Raw genomic sequence first — 20820 nt, 5'->3', positions numbered from 1 at the left:
TTGCCAAAGTGTGTATGATGTGCCTCATAGCGTTCACGTCTTCACTGACAACAAATGAAAGGTGAAACAAACATATCAGGGAGCAGGAAACATTCCCTAAGGCCTCAAGTACACAGCCATATTATGGTTCAGTTTGCATGGAGTAGCATAAGCCTGAAATAGAGATGTACAAGGTATTTACTTACCTCCATAAGCATCTTATATCATACAGCAGTATATAGAGGATTTTTTTTATTTTGCCAGATTCTGTACAAATCAGACAGAAAAAAATTGTGGTGTGTTTTATTGGACTCCATATGTGCAGCAACATTGTCTATTTGAAGCGCTGCTTGTTTGAGAGCATATCTTCATACATATAAAGTCCTATGATACTGTACAGCAGTGTATGTGGGATATATAGCTCTAAACTAAGAAGCCATGCAGTATATGTGTACTGTACAATGGATGTGTCTGTATACATCAGTCCTAAATAGTTACTATCTTTCACGTTTTTGTTCATTTTTAGCATAAGATTGCAGCATATATAAGATGGAAGAAAAAATTCTGTTAAAAAAAGCACCTATATACAAAAGCTCACACAGACAAAAAAGTACAATTGAAGTCAATGCATAAGACACTAAGATCGCCAGTTTGGAGTATGAATAGTTTTACTTGTTAACATGGTACAATGTATACCTCTTCAAATAAAATGGACCTCTACAGGTGACAGTAGAAATCACTTGTATAGTAACAGATAATGCAAAACCTCTGGAGGTTCCTCTATTTCTACATATTCAGTTGTATTTTGTGCTTGGAATACGACACTGGGGCCGGTCAAATATGAAAGAAATAGACAACTGGCAATTCTTCTCTTATTTAATGATGTGAGGCTTGTCACTCCAGGCCTGGGATTTCTTTTTGGCCAGTTCCATCCAGGAAGGTTCTTGTGAGACTGAAAATGTCTGTCGCTTGAGTACCGGTTTTTCCTCTTTCTCTGTTAGCAAAGACAATTGCGTCGTAGCTGGAAAATAAATTACACAATCAGAAGAAGTGTCATTCAGTGGTCACATATCATATATTCAGTTTATAGCAGATATGCAAGATGGTTGCTGTATGCAAGGTTTGTCAGTTTGTGGATTACTTTTTAAGGCCTCAAATGGCATAAACGCCGCAGAGTTTTACGGTTCTTGCAAAGTGGATGGGAATCTAGCAAATCCCATACACACATTGTGGAAAAACACAGCGCAAATCGCAACATGTTCATTATACCTATGTATACGCATTTTCCCTGTAGGTATAATGGAACTAGAAAGTCTGCAGAGGAAACCTCTGTGAAAAGTGCTGTGGAATAACCGCCGCCACTGTTTTTCCCACAGTGCCTTTTTGCTGTGACCTGCTACAATGGGCCTTAGCCTAAAGTGGGTTTCAAGACTCTGATATTGATACGTTACCCTCAAGTGAAAGTCTGTTTCTAGCTTTACTTTATATGCAAAATAGACAATTCTAATAGAATATATAGACAAATAAGTCACTTGTGTCTATTACTGCTGTATTTTAACTCTTTCAGAAATGAAATAATTGTACAATATTTAGAAACCATGAGATGAATCTCTTCACACATTGAGATCTACATGTACATGGAGGATATAAATGTGCGGAATATTAATGTGTTCTCCAAAAGCTCTCTTGCTGCAACTAGACAAAAGGCAGCCTCATCTAGAGAAAAGCTCTTTTCTCACCATGGACAGGATGTGGCAATGTGTTTGCTCTTTGCCTCTGCTCACTCTTTTCAGCTTTGGACTCCTGACCATACGTTTCAGGAGGAACTGAAACTGATGTGCTTGTTGTTTTGTTCTGGATTAGGTCAATTTGCTGCTTGGATTGGACCTTAAAAAAACAATTTTTGTGTTAATCAACTGAAAAACTCAATAGAGAGTGAAATATTACATTTATATACTGTCCGCAGCACCATGTCTAATGTATGCATTCATTCTTCACCTGTACTAACAAAAGAGTACTTAAAACTGGATCTGAGCATCGCTTATTATTTGCCCCTCATGAATCCTTTTGTAAGTACACATTTAGACCCTTGTGACATGAAGCTGTCAACACATTTTTTATTGTTAAACTTTGTGTTACACTTTCAGTACCTCTTATATCTTTAGCTACTCAGTATGTTATGTTTAATTGGCTTTTATTAAGTTTTTCAAATATAACAGAAAAGGATAAAAACAAAGTGAACAAAAAGATGGCGTAAACACGCCTGTAAACAAGAGGAGGAGGGTAAGACCCATCCAGCGACATGAAACATAATATGACAACAAAGGGACAGAAGGTCCAGAAGTACTGGACCATAAAAACAACGTTAATAAGGAAATTGGGGCCGAATAAACAGACAAGGGGAACACACCATGGGAACTGCAGTCAGAAAACATGTATGAGAAAAGAAGAGGGGTGCAACAAAAGGAGGGAAGAACAACCAGCAACCTCCCCCAAAGGAGGGGGAAAAAGGATAGCAAGGTAGTACTGTATCAGGAGAAAAAAGAGAATTCAGTCGATTCCTGAAACACCACCCAAGGCCACCAGAGAATGTCAAATTTGGAGAAGTCAGGATAGTCCTGCGCCACCATAGCCTCCATTCTCCTTTTTGGGAGAAGTGCCTGTAGAATTCAACCACAGAGGGCGTAACAGTGTTCCTCCAGTGCCTGGAAGTGACACTTCTGGCAGCCATGAGAAAGTGTTGCAGGAGGTCCATCTTCACCTCAGAAATCCTACTAGGGATAACTGAAAGAAGTGACACTTGGGGAGTCACTGCGATGGAGCGACCACACACCTTTGCTTACAGGGCAAACACAGAATCCCAGAAGGGCTTAAGAGTGTCACACTCCCACCAGATGTGGTATAAAGTGCCCATTTCAGTACCACAGTGCCAACACCAGTCAGTTACGGCAGGATAGATTCTCTGGAGGAAATCGGGCACCAGTACCACTGAGACAGAATTTTGAAATTCTTTTCTTGCGCATTGCAAGGCAACGGAAGCTTCTGTGCAAGCAGCAAGGAGGCCAGCATGAAGGTCCGACTCCCAGGGGCCCGTGTAAGAGGGGTACCCAGGAGTAGCATCCCGGAGAAGAGTGCTGTAGAGTACCAGCTGCTCAGTATATTATTACTAATATTACTATTATACAGTATTACGGATTATTTGTATATTATATTTGATCCATATATATTTTTAATTTTTTTTTTCCATTCAGTACAATTTATTATTGTGATTTTTGCTTTTCAGATCACACCAAATATTTCATTATTAGACCTCCAGCAGAAACACAATTTTCTACATCTATTTAACTTTTAGAATGGCAGCTTCTTCTCTGCTTCTAAAAGGAATTATCCTATATTTTTAGGTTTCCCACACTTTTTCTATGCTTTACTTTCAATCCCATTACGCGTCAGCAAAGAATGCCAACTTACAGACAGTACCATCTCTGCCTGCCAGACGTACGTACACTGTGGTTATCCTCCCCTCTATATTTTCTTAAATGTTGCTGAAAGTATTATTATTGTAAGAAACCAAAATATTTTTACAGATTTTGTAAATTACCTCTGCTCTGTTCTTATTTTGTTTCTCAGGATCCTGGTTTACAAGGCTGTGCTCAGAGACAGGGCGCTCTTCTTTAAGGCTTTTCTGTTTCTGTCGCGCTATGGATATCCATGAAAGCTCAGTTTTGCTTTCAGTTGCCTTAACAAGCTCTGATGCTGCTACAGGAGTGCTTTTATCTGGTAATATAAAACATATACAAGTAAGTAAATATCTTGGCGTATATATTCACATATTCACATATTCTCATTTTTGTTTTTGCACATTAATATTGTTAGGGAATTGCTAGGACAATAATTCCCCAGTAGCTGTTCAACCCTGGAGGAAGGGGCACAAGAGACAGTGAGCCCTGGTCTGAAACCCCCCACTGTCCCATCCTGCTTGCCGGTCCCATCCTAAGTGATAGGCGACAACTTGGAGACGATCCCTTCCTATACACGTGACACAAAAAACACAGACAAGACAAACAACAACAAAGGGAGGTCAGCTAGCCAGGGGTCAGTAACAGTCGAGCAATGTAGTGTCAAAATCAATATCCAAAAGAGTAGTCAATAGGGAAAGCCAGAGGTCAAGAATCAGAATACACGAATAAACAGCAAGAGAAAAAGCTAGCACGCACAAAGCAATAGCAAGCATTAATGTGAATATGAGCTAAGAATAAATAGGGAGATAGAACCCGCCCTGAACCTGATAGCAAGGCAGGCTGTCAATCACAGGGCAAAACAAAACTTAACTCTTAGAGGAGCAGAGGGAAATGAAGGTGAAGGAGACAGATGTGGTGAAAATTAATTAACAAGGTGAAGGAATAGGACAGTGTTCAGACAATGCAACCAAAAACTCTAAGCAAGTTATCAAACTGTGCGCGCCTCCTGCGCCGCAGCACGTGAGCAGAGGGTGGCGCAGAGACCAGAACAGGCAGAGATGTTACAAATATGCACATAAACCAAAATCATTCCAATTGACTGGGATAATTACAGTAATTGTATGCATAGAACATAACAAATTGTATTTTATACAAACATATTTACATCAGGTACACCTATTGTATTAATGATTCAATGCCTGCAAATTATAATTATGAAATTGCAATTATGTTTAGAGGGGGGAATTCTAAAGTTATGTTAACACTGCCTTCAATCTGTATTAAAAGCCACATGTATGCATGACAATGGGTGAGATTCACAGCAAATAGGTAGGCTGTGTTCAAAGTACGAAATATCCAAAATCGCACTTATTTTTACCTAACTTCACATATTCCCATTGCACTGCACATAGCGCTTATTTCTGGAAGATAATCTGTGGCTCTGATGAACTATATGTAAGAAACTGTGATGGAGTGGTTTTTTCAGTACGGCAATCACAGATTTCCAAGGAATGGTAAATGTCATAGGAATATTTCTTAACTAAGACCCAAACAAGAAATGATATATGATATACTCGTACATATGGTATCATGTCATGATAACTAAAGTGGCTTGCTGCACAATTTACTGATAACTGGTTTAGTATTTGTACAGATATGTCCTTCTTTACCTTTCCCCTTGGCTCAACATGGATCAACATGGCCAACTTTGAAAAAAGGAATTTTGCAATACTCTCTCACAAGGAGTCTATCCTATGTTTGGCCACCCCATTTTGTTCTTTGACATGTAGCCTATCAAAGATTTTTCTAACATGTCATAATAAATGTAACATGTATTATTCAACTTGTCATATGAGAAACTGAAGTCTTTGACAAAATTCAAGCTAAGGTGAGGGTGGCTATATCTGTGTATATTACATCAATTAATTTTTTTTTACTCCTACAATTGTCATTCAATGATAAATTCCCAATTTTAAAGCTACAGCTGCACTATACAGCTTCAGTATGGTCCTAGTTTGCTAGTATAAAAGTACTACAGTACAACAAAAGTACTAAAATAAAGGTCTTCTATAAACCAAACGGTTCAAAGGCAGACTATTCCTGGATATTGGTGGGCACCTCACCAACAACAAGATGCCAGTTATTTGCATGCGTTTTAGATTTGCAGAACCTTTGCTTGGCATTTATTGCTGCTGTGATTTAATAGGTATGAGATAGCCAGCAGGCTGCTTATTGTTCTCCGATTCTAAAAATACATTCACATTCTGGAAAACCTTTATGGAAATGTGCACCTTCTGTTAAATGTGACTAATAGTACCATTTGCATACCTGAGAGTGAAGGATTTGTATCTACGAGATGATCACCAAATAGCAAATATTAAAGATGTCACAGAGCTTTAAGGCTAAACCCCATGTAGTGAAGCACACTAAAAAAACACCCTTTTTTCTGCAGTGTTTTTTATTGTGATTTTGCAGAGTTTTCACCTGTGGACTTTCTGCCGCTCTATTACACCTATACAGAAAACGGGTTTCCACAGGTATATTTGACATGCTGTGATTTTCAGGAAATAAAGCATTTTTGAAAATGTTGCTTTTCCACTGCAGATTTTTCTCTGTAATGTGTGGCTAGAATTAGCCATCCACTTTGTAGGTACTGTAAAATGCTGCGTTTTCACAATGTGGGGCTTCACCCTAAAATTGGCAATAGAACATGCATTAACAACTCCTTTCTAGAAGGCATTTAGTAAAGCTTGAAAAAGAAACAAGCAACAGATTTACAGCCTGATGGTCCATGTTTCTGCACTAAAATCTCTAAGGGATGTTTCCAGAACTCAGGCTGCTTTATGGATGCTGTGTGTTCAAAAACTGCAAGGGCACGTTCACACTGACTAAATGCGCGTGTATTTTGGCAAAATACACGTGTAAAAAATGCACGTGTAAATATAAGACTCCCATTGACTTCAATTACATTTTACACGTGTATTTTGACGTATATTTTGACGTGTTTTTTTACACGTGTAAAAAAAATGTCATTGAAGTCAATAGGAGTCTTATTTTACACGTGTATTTTTTACACGTGTGTTTTGCCAAAATACACGTGCGTTTTCTCCGTGTGAACGGGCCCTTATAACACTAAGGAATACTGGCAATTTTCTTTTAACCCCTTCCCGACATTCGCCGGGAAGGGCTTCCCGCAAACCGCAGTACTATTACGGCGGATGCATGGTGCGCACACAGAAACTGTGTGCGCACCATGCGCTGTGGGTGACAGCCGTATGTTACGGCTGACATTGCCCTGTAACACTCGCGGTCGGAACCGGGTCCGATCGCGGGTGTTAACCCCTGATATACCGGCGGTCAACATGACCACCGGCATCTCCGGGGTTTCAGTGTAACATGGCGGCGATCGGCACCCCCCGCGCCGGTTTCGGGGGGTGCCGGTGTTCGTAGGGGGCAGCCCGGGGTCTGATCAGTGACCCCGGGTCTGCCCCATCACTTACCCCGTCCTCGCACCTGGCTGATCCTGCCATAAATGAAGCTGTCAGCCTGTGCGTCTACACAGGCTGACAGCTTCCTATACAATGCAATACACGTGTAACACGTGTATTGCAGCGTATCTCTATTGAAGCAGTGATCAGCCGATCACTGCTTCAATCCCCCATGGGGACAGAAAAAAAAAGTTTGAAAAAAGTAAAAATAAAAAAGTTTAAATAAGTTTAAAATAAAATAGAAATAAAGACTCAAAAATCCCTTTTCCCCATATAAAATGTTTTATTATGTAAAATAAAGAAAAATAGAAAAAAACATTACATATTTGGTATCACAGCATCCGTAATAACCTGAACAATAAAATTAAAACATTATTTAACCCGAACGGCGTAAAAAAAAAAAACGTAGAAAACCGCACAAAATAATGATTATTCACCACCTTTCCCTTACAAAATGTTCAATAAAAAGTAATCAAATGGTCAGATGAAAACCAAAATGGTACCAATAAAAAGAAGAGGTCTTCCCGCAAAAAATAAGCCCTCAACCAGCTCTGTCTAGCGAAAAATAAAAACGTTATGCCTTTCAGAAGATGGCGATGCAAAAATAATTGATTTTTTTTTCCCTAAATTGAATTTTATTCTGCACAAATAGCAACGCATTAAAAAATCATATAAATGAGGTATCGCCGTAACCGTACCGACCCGCAGAATAAAGGTAACATGTTACTTATGCTGTACGCTGCACGGGAAAAAAAAATGCTAAAAAGCAATGTCAGAATTGATGTTTTCTTTTACATCCCACCCAGAAAGAGTTAATAAAATGTAGTCAATAAGTTACAGGCCCCAAAATGGTGGCATTGAAAAGCTCATCTAATACCGCAAACAACAAGCCCTCATATGGCCACATTGCCAGAAAATAAAAATAAAAATCTAGCTTGTACAATGTGAAGACAAAAACACTAAAAGTCGCCAAATCATTAGGACATAAGTGGCTGCGACTAGAAGGAAATGTATAAGGTGTGCGAGCGTTTTCAGGGGACACCCCATATTTAGAGCTTATGAGAGAGAAGACACCAGCGCTGATCCCCCAGAATGCCCCTCTTCCCCGTCCGCGTCATAGGAGCTAGTGGGAAAATAGAATGGGATTTGGTGTACCCAATTTACTCCGCACAGCTTACATATTCACTTCGGGGTTACTAATGCTCACTACATCAATTGATAAATTCTTTGAGGGGTGCGGTTTTCACAATGGGGTCACTTTCTAGAGGTTTCCACTGTTTTGACACCTCAAGGGCTTTGTAAATGCGACATGGTTCCTGAAACTGATCACAGCCAGATCTGCCCTCTAAAAGCTCCTTGGCGCGCCTTCCCTTCTGCGTCTCGCTGTGTGTCCATATATTAGTTTACACCCACAAGTGGGGTACTGTGGTAGTCGGGAGAACTTGCCTAACAAATTGTGGGATGCGTTTTCTCCTTTAACCCCTTGTGAATGTGCAAATTCTAGGGCTAAATGAAAATATTAGTAAAATAAAATCAAATTTGAAAATTTCACCTCCATTTTGTATTAATTCCTGTTAAGCACTTATAGGGTTAAATTACTAGGTATATGTTGTTTTGGCTTATTTAAGGGGTGCAGTTTTGAAAATGGGGTGATTTATGGGGGGCTTTACTACAAGGGTCTTTCAAAACCCCTTCATAACTAGATTAGTCCCTTTAAAAAATGGGTTTTGGAAATTTTGAATATTGTTGTTTCACTTGTAAATCTTATAATGTCCGTAAAAATTAAAAGGGTGCCTAAAGTTTGATGCCGACATAAAGCAAAGATCTGGGACATGAGATTTATGATATAATTTTGGCGGTCTGACTATCTGTATGCAATGCACATCATTTCAAACTTTATAAAATGCATATTTTTCAAAATTTCCACCAAATTTCCTATTTTTTCAGAATTAAACACAAAACATATCAACCAAAATTTACCACTAACATGAAGTATAATGTGTTATGAAAAAACAATCTCAAAATCACTTTGGTAAGTTAAAGCGTTCCAAAGTTATTGCCACATAAATTGACACATATCAGTTTTGAAAAATCGAGCTTGGTCAGGAAGTCAAAAAGTGCCATCGGCGGGAAGGGGTTAAAGAAAAAGTGACAAGGAAAAAATGTAGCTTGAAGGTAACCTAAAACATGCAGTCTATCACCGCTCTTCTCTCATGAAGGTGATAACTTTGCAACCAACTTGCTAAGAAAACCAATGTAAATTGGAAAAACAATCTTTAAATAACCCTTAACCGTACACACTTCAGAATGAGTGTAGTTATAAGCATAGCCATAACACTGCAATACACTCACTCCTACCCAAATACTCCGATTTTTACCTTTTATCAATACTGCCAGCTGCATCTGTAAATCCAAATGTAAATGGGCAATGTGAAAAATCACATCTACGTCTGCACCTAGCATGTACATAAGTGTGAGATCCCAGGTGTTCTCTTTTACATGTTTCATAGATGTTAGGTTTTTGTCCTGGCTATTTTGTACCTACAGTACCAGATCTAAGGCCGGGGCTCCACATGGCAGAACTGAATTGTTTAGCGAATCCCATCCACACATTGCAGAAAGATACGCACAGTGAAAATGCTGTGATTTCCAAAAACGTTGCCTTCTTGGAAAACTCAACATGTCAATTCTACCTATGGAAACGCCAGTGGTTTCCCTATAGGAAAACTCTGCAGACTTTCTGTGAAAAGGGCTATGCTGGGCCTTAGCCTAAAGATGTCTGCAAGCTCCTCTCTAGCCCCATCCTACTAGAATAAGGTGCATGTTGACTTGAGCCAAATGGATATATCATTATGAGAATGATAACTGTCTGTGTATTATCCTATATCTATGACACTTTATTATTCCAGTTATTATTGTGACAATAAAAAGCTAAAAAGAAGGTAAACACAGTTAAAAAAAAATAATGGAAGTGATAGTTTTTTTTCTTTACATCCACAGGGACACAAATATATGTTTTTTTATTTCTTTTTGTTCCTTGTTTATCCCTGTCACTAGTAAGCTAGAAACCTGCTTATTGCCTGTTGATATGGAAACAGCACATCAAGGGAATATGGAGACACATAAAGACTGATCTGCACAGCGCTGGATATAATTTCACTGACAATTTATATCTAGATATGGATTCTTTTTACAGCGCTCTCAGTAGGGAGGCTTTAAAGTTTTATTTAGATTTACATCTTAATCGCCATTTGTATATATTTTCACCAATTCTCCCCAGCAGGATCCATCAATTCTTTTACTTTCTTTATCAATCTAATAAAGCAATCAACAAAGGTAAAAAAAAAAAAAAAAAAAAAAAACATTAGGAGTCAATGACTTGTTTTTTTAACAAGTTGTTAAGAATCCTATACAGCTATTTCTGAGTTACATATGCTTTTAAGAAAGTGGATTGACAAATGATATCATGTCAAGAAATACTCTGATGCCAAATTGCCTAGTTATGCAGAAATATAGAAAGAGGAATATAAATTTGCATAACTAGACATATTTGCTATGCGGCATTCAAGATGTCAAAAATGCCAATGAGAGCTTTGATGGTGACCAAGATGGGCTCCGAGCATTTACGGAAACAGATTTTACTTCCATCTCAGACATTGCTAGCACATTCCCAGGATATGCTATACACGTGCAAGAGATTCTTTACCTACACCTGTGTTGAGAATTGGAGTTCTCCAACCCATATTGTCTTATGAGATGACCATCATCTGCCACATTCAAGAACAGAATGAATTGAGACGTGGCAATGCAAGTCCTCAGCTCTTTATGTTCAGTTGTTATGTACTTACGGAACCAGCAAAGGATGGATAAGAATGGAGAGAATTGCACACATGCACAAAGAGATGGTTGGTGACCTATAAGTGGACAGGGTTCAGGGTACCCTGATTCTTGACATAGGTGCAGATCTGAGCGAATATGACAAATGTCTGAACTAGGAATACTTCTTTAAGTAAAAAATAGACTGAACTGAATTTTACACACCTTATTGTATCTGTGTCTTCTTTGATGTATCTGCTTAGTGTGCCACACAGCCAATGAGATCACCAGTAGCATACAGTATTTTAAAAAAAGATTTGCAAAAAAAAAGTGCTGCAAAGGATGTTTACTCAAAGTGTACCTCCAATAATAATGAATCCTAAGAGAGTGGTTATGAATTAATTACTGTATATACTCGAGTATAAGCCGAATTTTTCAGCACAGTTTTTGTGCTGAAAAAGCCCCCCTCGGCTTATACTCGAGTCAGCAAAAAAAAAAAAATATATTTTTTTTTTCCTAAGGGAAATCAATGTCAATATCAATATCAATCAATATCAATCAATGTCAATATCAATAGCAATATCAATGTATAGAATCTCCCATAGAATAAAAAAAAATAAAAAAAATAAAAGTTCTAAATCACTCCTTTCCCTTGAATACATACAAAAGTAGAAAATGACTGTGAGACATACACATTAGGTATCCCTGTGTCTGAGAGTGCCCGGTCTACTGAATATAGGGTATCTGCAGTGCTCCTGTTCCATCGGGAAGGGGTTAATAGGAACACTGCAGATACCCTATATTCAGCCAGACTAAATTCCAAGTGTGTGTGGGGGGGGGGAAACAGTCCTCAAGCTCAGGGAAGGGGCAGACAGACAACCAAAACACCCCCTCCCCTTTCCCAGCACCCAGCATCTACTGCACACCCCCCCCGGCTTATACTCGAGTCAATAATTTTTCCCAGTTTTTTGTGGTAAAATTAGGGGCCTCGGCTTATATTCGGGTCGGCTTATACTCGAGTATATACGGTACTTCTACTTCAGAAGTCTATAGAGAGGGGAAGTGGGAGAAGGAGGCTGCGAGAGGCACAGTAATAACAGACTAAGTGAAGAGGTTACAAAAGCATCCTGATAATCAGAACTAGAATTTTTCAGCAATAAGATATATTACAAAGTGTCTTATATTCACTGTCCATGAATGAAAGGTTCTTTATAATTGGAGGTACACTTTAACAAGCTTTGTTCAGTGTTGCGTTATGGCTTCCTGATGGATACACCACTAGCAGATGTGAACAAATCCAGAGGATTATAACCATTACACCATTTATGTCTCTGCTACTGTTAGTGGTTTTTGTTACAGCAAATTAACATTACAGAAACGTGGAAGATATCAGACAGAGATCTAAGACGTGTAGCATATTGGGGAGTCCTTACCAATGATTTTCTTGAGACTTGGCTTACTATCAGGCACTTTCTTTTCAATCTTTGTCTCTGAGGATTTGATCTTCTCTTGACTAGAGCCATTTTCTGATGCTTCTTTATTCGTGTTATTGTCAGCAACCGTAATATTTTGTAAAACAGGTTTCTTGGGTAGCGGCGGTTTCGCCTGTATTCCTTCTGTCGATTCTAATTTACATTTTGCATTTTCACTTTTTGAGCTGAGAACATTGTGATCTTTGTCCTCTACTTTTTCTGTGTTTAATTCCTCCTTGGAGAATGACAGATCTGTAGATTTTGCCTGCTTTAACTCAATGCTGTTTCTTTTCACCATACTTGAAACAGGATTCATACTATCCCTGTATCTTAAGGATAGTGAAGTAGATCTTAACTTTACAGGAAATGGGTTCTTTTCTTCAGTATCTGCTTGTGATTCTGTAACCAAAGGTAAATCATTAGTGTCAGATACTACATTCAGGTTTGGGGTAGTGTGACTAAAGACTGCCTTGTCTGCAGGCATACCCTCAGGGTCAGGAGAGGACTCAGTCTTCTTACTAATGGTCTTATTTTCCATGTTTGTTGCAGCAACTTTAGGCTCTTCTTTAAGGATCTCTGTTTTTGCCATTCCTGGTTTTAAGAGAGACAACTTTGTGGCTTTATGAGCCTCATTCTCAATATTTGCTTTCAATGAAAAGCTGCCAGTCCTAGGTCTCTCCCAAGCTGAAGATACAGAAAACTTTCTTTGTGTAACAGTTTCTGTAGGCGACTTTTCTACTTTTTTATCTCCATCTTCAAACTGTTTATGATTTTCTTTATCAGACAGAGGTTGATCTTGGTAATTCAGACATTTTTCAGAAAATGAATTTTGGAAAGGGCTTCTCCTACTATGCAGAGATTCCTGTGCATGTCCAAAAGACGTAGTCCTTGAAGAATGGACAACTGTCTTCTCTACAATAGATGGTCTCATGTCGGCTGGTGACTTACTTTCTTTAACTGTGTGTTGTTGATTATTAGTCGAAGACACAGTAAAGTCACCTTTGTGGTCAATAGGTAAGCTAAGAGAAACATTTTCACTTGACGTTGCACTAGACAATGCACTCTGTTCTTTAATCTTTTCATCCAATTCTGTGTTTCCAGCGGCTGAAGCACTTATGGCATGTTCAGATTGTGACATTTTAGCTGGATCCAGATCAAGAGATCTATCTTGCACTACTTCTGGAAGATTCATTGATTCATTCACCTCAGCTAAATCTGTAGATTCCTGCTTATCTTCTAAGTTTACATCCATAGCCTTGTCAGTATCAGAAGTATCATCTTCAATGGAATCAAAGGTTGTCTGTTCTGGTCTGAGTATTGTAACATCTTCCTCTTCCATACAGGTCAAATTGTTGAATGACTCCTCCTCCTGTAGTGCCTGAACATATAGAAAAAAAAGTCAGCCAAATAGCAAAGAATTCCATATTAAAGTCACTGCATATGAGCGTCCCTTCTTCATTCATGGAGGGATCAGAATTTGTGATTGCTGAGAGATCTTAGTGGCTGCATTCATTGATCAGACTATTATAACATGTCAAGCCGATATGTTGTAAGAGCCAAGGAAGCCCTGATAATATTTTATAGCTTTATATATTCAGATCTGATGGACAATTCCATCAGGATTGGAGTATCGTTGTTGCCTAGGGATTGCTCATGTGAGAGCAATATGCTATTGAAAATGTAGCAGCTACTGTACATTTACAGATTGTGGTGTCAATACTGATAGTTGTTATGACAGCGGAATAAATTAAGATCAACTGTGAATCAATTGTTTCATTGATAATCTTTTCTTGCATTGACTATGGCCAATTACAATTTAATCTCATTTAACAGGACATGTGAAGTAGAATGAATGTAATTCATTTTATTTGAAAATTTTGCTGTTATCTGCCTGTAAAACCTTTGTAAGGTTCCTGCCACTAGGTGTCTCCCTTCTAGCTAATTTGATGTTTACTATCTGTTACTAGGGAAAGCCCGTACATCAGGCTTTAAGCCGACTAAACAGTGAGTGGAAGGAAGCAGGACTGTTCTCTCTTTACACAATAGGTGAGGGGCTTTTTTTCTTCACAGCACGTCTACAGACAGCTTTATCTGTGCACAGCAGGTGCTGCAATAATTCTATAATTTCAACAATGTAATGAGAATGTGAGATGATGCATGTACTTCTATATACTTGTAACTCGCTGATTCTGTTATGGCAGATAGAATATTATTCACAGACAATAAGCAGCTTTCTTTTTTTGTGTTCAGATTTCTGTTTTCCTGTGTCTGGGATGTTATTAGCTGCATCTTGCTCTGTATTTGCAGTTCAGTGTCCTTGGATCTCCCATTTTATATTCTCTTGGGCTTTTCTCAGCTATTTGATTGCTATTCAGCATGCTATGATGAAGAGCAAATGCAACTCAACACTCATCTTTATATTTAGATTTGTATTCTTTAATACTGTAATTCTAAGGTGTAGTTGATAGACTACTTGTAATTATTATTTACACTGCCAGTTTTGTCTTCTCTTGTTTATTTTGAAATGTGATGTGTGTGTGTGTATATATATATATATATATATATATATATATATATATATATATATATATATATATATATATTTTATATTTTTTTTTTTTTAATTAATAAAAACTTTTATATTATTGGCTTGCTTTTTTCTTTTCGGTTTACACAAATGAACAATACATAACATTGATAATGAGAACTTTACCGCAGACGGTCTTCTATTCTTGCTTAACCTTTGATTTCTAGGCTTCACTGAAAGCCTATGTCTAGCAGCAGAATTGTCCAGGAATGTAGAATACTGAGGAGGATTGCTAAAATCCACTGACGGTGAGAAGATGGTACTGTCTCTTTTCTCTGCTTGCCTTTTATGAGATTCTTTAAGATCATTTTCATCTGGAGAGAGAGGTCTTGAAGATGTTTCTGATGAAATCTAAAATGGGGCAACACAAATGTACTTTAAACGTAGATAAATATTTTGCTCACTAGATTTGGATTGGTTCATATCCTAAAAAATTCAGATTTGGTGGATTTTGCAGCCAGTCTTATTGCATGTTTGCCAAACCTTTGCAGATTACACCAAATCTGCATTATAATAGGAATGCAACAATTTTGGAATCCATTGCATTTCATTACATTAGAATGTCTGCTACATATGAGGCTATGGGGAAATGCAAGAGAAAAAAATGCTATATTTCAAAGAAACAACAAAGGATGAGATTCTGCAGTTAAAATTAACATACTGTGTTTTTCACTGCACTTGAAACTATAGCATTTCTTTGGTAATGAGCGGATGACATTAAACAGAATCTCATTCACTACTTTTCCTATATATTTATATGGGGTGGGGAAGGCAAAAATGAAAATTGCACGTTTTTTAATTGTATGTGGCCTTAGGTTGAATGGGGTTATGAAAACCCAATTCACATATATTGTTCTGTACTTTTTTGCATATTTTTAGCACAGAGTCTGCTTGGTTGGCTATTACAGTAAATATGTCCAAAAGTTATGACAAGAGAAAAACTTATGTTGTATAATGAACTCTCTATTCCCTGACGGCAGGTAAAAAGTGAACCTGTTCTATGACTGTCAACGGAGGATCATCCCTGTGACCCTTGAGTATATGTTGTAAAAGGCTATAACATGGGGAGGTGGTTTTATGGTTACTCACCCAAGCATCCCATTTGGCAGGTTTGAGGAAGTGTGTATACAAAATGGTCCGTCACTTGGACATGATGGTACTCTAGTCATGCTGTACTATTTAGGTATTTCGGACTTTTTACAGTTTAGGTGAGTGCTGTGACTATACTTTAGTTGTACAAATGTTATCTTCTTGCTTGTCGCAAAGATGTGTTACCCCTGGTTCACATTAGCGTTTGGATTCCGTCCGGGGGAGTCCGCATGAGGACCCCCTCAAACGGAATAACAAGGCAACTGCAAGCGCTGTGCAGTTAAAGCACACGGACCCCATAGACTATAATGGGTCCGTGTTCTTGCTGCGCACTGCCCGCACAAATCATTTGTGCGGGCAATGCACGGCAAGCACACGGAACCCATTATAGTGTATGGGGTCTGTGTACTTTAACTGCACAGTGCTTGCAGTTGCCTTATTATTCCGTCCGGGGAAGGGGGGTGTCTCCATGCGGACTCTAACCAGATGAAATACATACGCTAATGTGAATCGGCCCTAAGGCCGCGTTCACACGTAGTATTCTGGCTCGTGATTTGGCACGTAGACGCTGCGGGAGCTTTTGCGGGCTGTATACGCTCCCATTGTTTTCAATGGAAGCCGGTACCGTATATGCGGCACTATTTTGCGGCTGCAGCAAAATCACGTACGCAAAATAGCGCCGCGTATACGGTACCGGCTCCCATTGAAAACAATGGGAGCGTATACGGCCCGCAAAAGCTCCCGCGGCATCTACGTACCAAATCACAAGGCAGAATACCCCATGTGAACCCAGCCTAAGGGTCACAAATGACTGACCCCCACCAACTGCTAGAAAAAAAGGTGCTACACAGCTTGTCATAGCACCACACCCTTCATCCAGCTTTTGTTGGGAACAACCATGTTGAGATGTTCCTGTCAGTGGCCGGAAAGCATTTCTCTAAAGTGAAGCGAAGCCAAACTAAAGGGACATGTTTAGTATATTGAGGAACTGCAAGTTGTCTAATATATCCCGATATCTATTATAAAGAGGAGAAATCCAGCTGATAATAGACAGCATGAAAAAAATCTAATTCCATTTGGCTGCACAATTATCTCTGTGTATTGATACAGATGCTGTGAGCAGTGCTGGGCAGAGCAACGTGGAGAATTAGATTTTATGGCTTCTGCTCTCTACTATCTGAATAGCTAATGCTTCAGATATTTAGTTTATAGGTATATACTAGGAAACGGACAGAGTGAAAATGCCCGAAAAAATATATATGCAAATGTTCATGCAAACAGCAGTTCCATGAGACACCTGATGTAAAGGTGGAAGGGGAGCTTTGTATACTCATGCTGCTCTACAGATAAAATAGTCAATCAGTCTGGTAGAGATCGGAGGAAACAATGGAAGCAGATTGTGGATTAGCTGATATGGTGTCAATGTTGATTTGCTTCTTGTGAAGAAGTATGTAATATTCACCTTTACAGAGATACACTACCTGTTCATCTTCCTCACTGCCTGTTCCACCTAAACTTAGTGTGCTCTGATGATGTTTATGGATGTCAGAAAACTGAAACAATATAAAAAATAGGAAACATATTATTAAAATATTATAAGACTATACACATTTCTGCGACATTTTTAGTTGCATGAATTTTGTGATAAGATATTTTGTGTTTATTTTTTAATATTGAACAATTTTCATTCTGCAACCTGTGTGTATTTCCAAACATAGCAGGCCACAAAACACCCTTAGGGTGCATTCACACTGAGTAAACGCTAGCTTATTCTGAACGTAAAACACGTTCAGAATAAGCGGCGTCTAAAGCAGCTCCATTCATTTCTATGGGAGCGGGGATACGAGCGCTCCCCATAGAAATGAATGGGCTGCTTCTTTCACTCCGTGCAGTCCCATTGAAGTGAATGGGGAGGGCCGGCGTGTACGCTCCGGCATGAGCAGAGCTTGCCGTATACGCCGGCACTCCCCATTCACTTCAATGGGACTGCACGGAGTGAAAGAAGCAGCCCATTCATTTCTATGGGGAGCGCTCGTATCCCCGCTCCCATAGAAATGAATGGAGCTGCTTTAGACGCCGCTTATTCTGAACGTGTTTTACGTTCAGAATAAGCTAGCGTTTACTCAGTGTGAATGCACCCTTAGGCCGGGGCCCCAAGGAATGGAAACACCACAATTTGCCTGTGGTGGAAACGCCATGGGAAAAAACGTGGTGTTTCATAGTCAGTGCAAAATGGATGGGATTCTAGTGACTCCCATGCCCACTTTGTGGTAAAAACTGCGGTGTGGACACGCTGTGATTTCCAAAACTGGCGCGTTTTTGGAAATCGCAGCATGTCAATTATACCTATGGAAACGTCGGCAGTTTCCCCATAGGTATAAATGAAACAGTAAGTCTGCAGAGGAAACCTCTGTGAACTTTCTGTCTAAAGCATTGTGGGAAGATCTGCAACGCGTTGCCAACAGCGCTTTCTTGCTGCAGGATGCCCCATGGGGCCTTAGCCGTAGGCTACTTTCACATTGGGAGGAATTCATCAATGCATTTTCACCAGTTTTCTGGCCCTCCTGTGCACCAAAGATATGTCATACCTCCTGACATTTTTACTATAACTCATGCTAGTTTTCTGGCATAGGTTACACAGGAAATCTACGCCATTTCGTTCTGGTGCGCAGGCATGCGGTGGTTTATGATAAATCACATACGCCTTGCACCTGTCAGAGCCTATAGTTGTATTAGCATATGAAACTCTGGTCTTAATAAATCTGCTCCCTTATGTCTCACACATCCGTTTAATGTATGCAGAAGGAAAGGTCATGGTTAAAGGGACACATAAAACAAACACAATTAAGTGGCAGTCATTCCCCAAAGCTGACCATATAAAAACTTTTTTTTAAATTGTGATATTTCATGCAGCAAAAAAATTAAAACTCCCATGGATACCGTGGGACTTGTGACTCTTTCTGCCTCCTTTGGGTAAACAGGGGTCTACAGGACCATCTAAGTGTGCACGCACACAGAATTTTATGGCAATGATTTTGGCGGTAAAAATCCAGGTGGAAAAAAAGCCCCCCATTAACTTCAATGGGTTCATTTTTCCACTAGTGTAAAAAAGAAACCATTGAAGTCAATGGGTTTTTTTTTTCATGTAGATTTTCAGCGCCAAAATCCTCACCAAAAAACTCAGTGTGAATGGACCCCAATATACATGCCAGAAACTTAGATAACCATGTGGGAGATCAAAGGAGTCTCTGAAAGATTTCAGAGTAAAGGACTTTTCACAGCCTTTTGTGTATTACAGTACATATATACAATGCAGAATAAAAATGGTTCAGAATATTAATCAAAACCAATTTCAAATATTTTTTAGCCAAAAACCCATGCAATAAAATAAAATTTCCTCAAATAATTGATCTTGACTTTCGGGGAATGCATTTTCAATCTTCAGTATCTTTCAACCTGGTCCCATTTCTTCTTGAATAAAAGGACAGATACACAATAATTCAAGATTCTTATGGAGAAACAGAACCATGTGGGTCATGAGGCGTATAAATGATTTCATTAAAGGGAAAATATGAGCAAATCATTTCTCTTCTGTACAATTTATATTTTCGAGTGATAAAATCTATCAAATAGATAAATTATCTATCATCTTCTTTGTATCGGCACAGCTCAAAGAGCCTTACATAGTGCGACTGGCAAATAAATTCATGTATGATGAAGTTTAATGGGACCTACACTACATTATCATTATGCTGTGCATTCACTATACACTTGGCTATTCCATTAACATGGGAAACAGTGACATTGTCTGTAGTGTATTTACTGTAAATAGAATATAGAAAAGTCAGAGTGCTTTAAAATACTCTAGAGAGATATGAGCAGATATACTTCTCCAGTATGAGCTCTCATTGTGTGGACTTTAGGAGGTTAATCACCCAGTGCCTCATGCCATACACTTTAGTAATGTACAAACAATATCCAGCTTTGTTCCCTGTGTCGGCAGCATGGCCAGTTTGATACAGTCCAGATTATGCAGAAAGGGATTGTATCACAATAGTTCTCAGTTATACCCTTTAGGTCACTAGAAGCGGTTGCCAATCTGTATATCATGGACTCTGTGTAATATCTGATAAAATACTTGCCCTGGTTTTAATAGCATCATGTATAAGTGACATTTCTGGAGGGCTGCGTGGTAGTCCATCATCTTCAGAGCTGGTCCCAGCATCATCAGTTCGTTTACTAAGGAGCCCAAAAGGAGGTGGTCCAACTTTGATATTGGACTGGAGTTTTAGCTGAAATTTAAGGATTTAGGTGTTTTAGTAAGTTCAGGGCATTGCTAAAATATCCTAACTGTAAAGAAACAGCATGTCTATGTTATATTTTTTGAAATGTAATGCTACTTTCCTTATGCAGTAATTGCTGCAAGGGTACTCTAAGCCTTATTAGTGTGACTGCCATAAGGGATAACAGCTGACTTCTTGGAGGTGAGCAAGGCTGGATCTATGGAAATCAAGTGAAGGCTGCAATGGATTCTCTTTCATTTGAAGTGGTCTTCATGAGAATCTTTACTGTGTTGTTCCTGTACTATTGTACTCCATCAGCTTCAAAAGGTAGTACGCAAATATGATATTATAGCAGTATCTGCGGTTCTCTAAAAGTGCACATCTTATTAGCTATGTTAACTAAGATATTAGTATAAAGAAGTGATCTTGGGAAGAAAACATTAAGTAGAAGAATGGTATACAAACAGCAAAAGGAAATATCTGTGCTGAATAAAAGCAGCGAATGACTTGCATTCCAAGAGGAATAAGTAGCAAATCTAATTCTGGTAGCGAAGGACTTTGTAGCATGTACTTAGATAAGTTATGTATGACAGCTTAGAGGTGCTGGTGCAAAGCACTACAGATTAGATAGGTCAATGGGAATGTTTT

General features: G+C 38.8%; 2 protein-coding genes across 2 annotated transcripts in view; both read right to left on the bottom strand.

The window, feature by feature from the left end:
* INPP4A (inositol polyphosphate-4-phosphatase type I A) overlaps positions 1-8346 on the bottom strand; it is a 528838-nt gene extending 520492 nt beyond the window's left edge. Inside the window, exon 1 of the mRNA XM_075265181.1 lies at positions 8335-8346. The gene's annotated coding sequence lies outside the window, so the exon portion shown is untranslated. The remainder of the gene's footprint in view (positions 1-8334) is intronic.
* CRACDL (CRACD like) overlaps positions 630-20820 on the bottom strand; it is a 62424-nt gene continuing 42233 nt past the window's right edge. The window contains exons 5-11 of the mRNA XM_075265184.1: positions 20032-20181; positions 17371-17442; positions 14927-15151; positions 12175-13591; positions 3578-3753; positions 1719-1866; positions 630-1000 (exon numbers count right to left, since the gene is read on the bottom strand). Of these exons, the coding sequence (XP_075121285.1) occupies positions 852-1000; positions 1719-1866; positions 3578-3753; positions 12175-13591; positions 14927-15151; positions 17371-17442; positions 20032-20181 (2337 nt within the window). The 3' untranslated portion in view covers positions 630-851. The remainder of the gene's footprint in view (positions 1001-1718; positions 1867-3577; positions 3754-12174; positions 13592-14926; positions 15152-17370; positions 17443-20031; positions 20182-20820) is intronic.

This window comes from Leptodactylus fuscus, chromosome 2 (genome assembly GCF_031893055.1).
Source record: "Leptodactylus fuscus isolate aLepFus1 chromosome 2, aLepFus1.hap2, whole genome shotgun sequence".
NCBI classification, from domain to species: domain Eukaryota; kingdom Metazoa; phylum Chordata; class Amphibia; order Anura; family Leptodactylidae; genus Leptodactylus; species Leptodactylus fuscus.
Note: the sequence above shows the minus strand (reverse complement) of the source record. Positions and strands in the feature narration are given on the sequence as shown.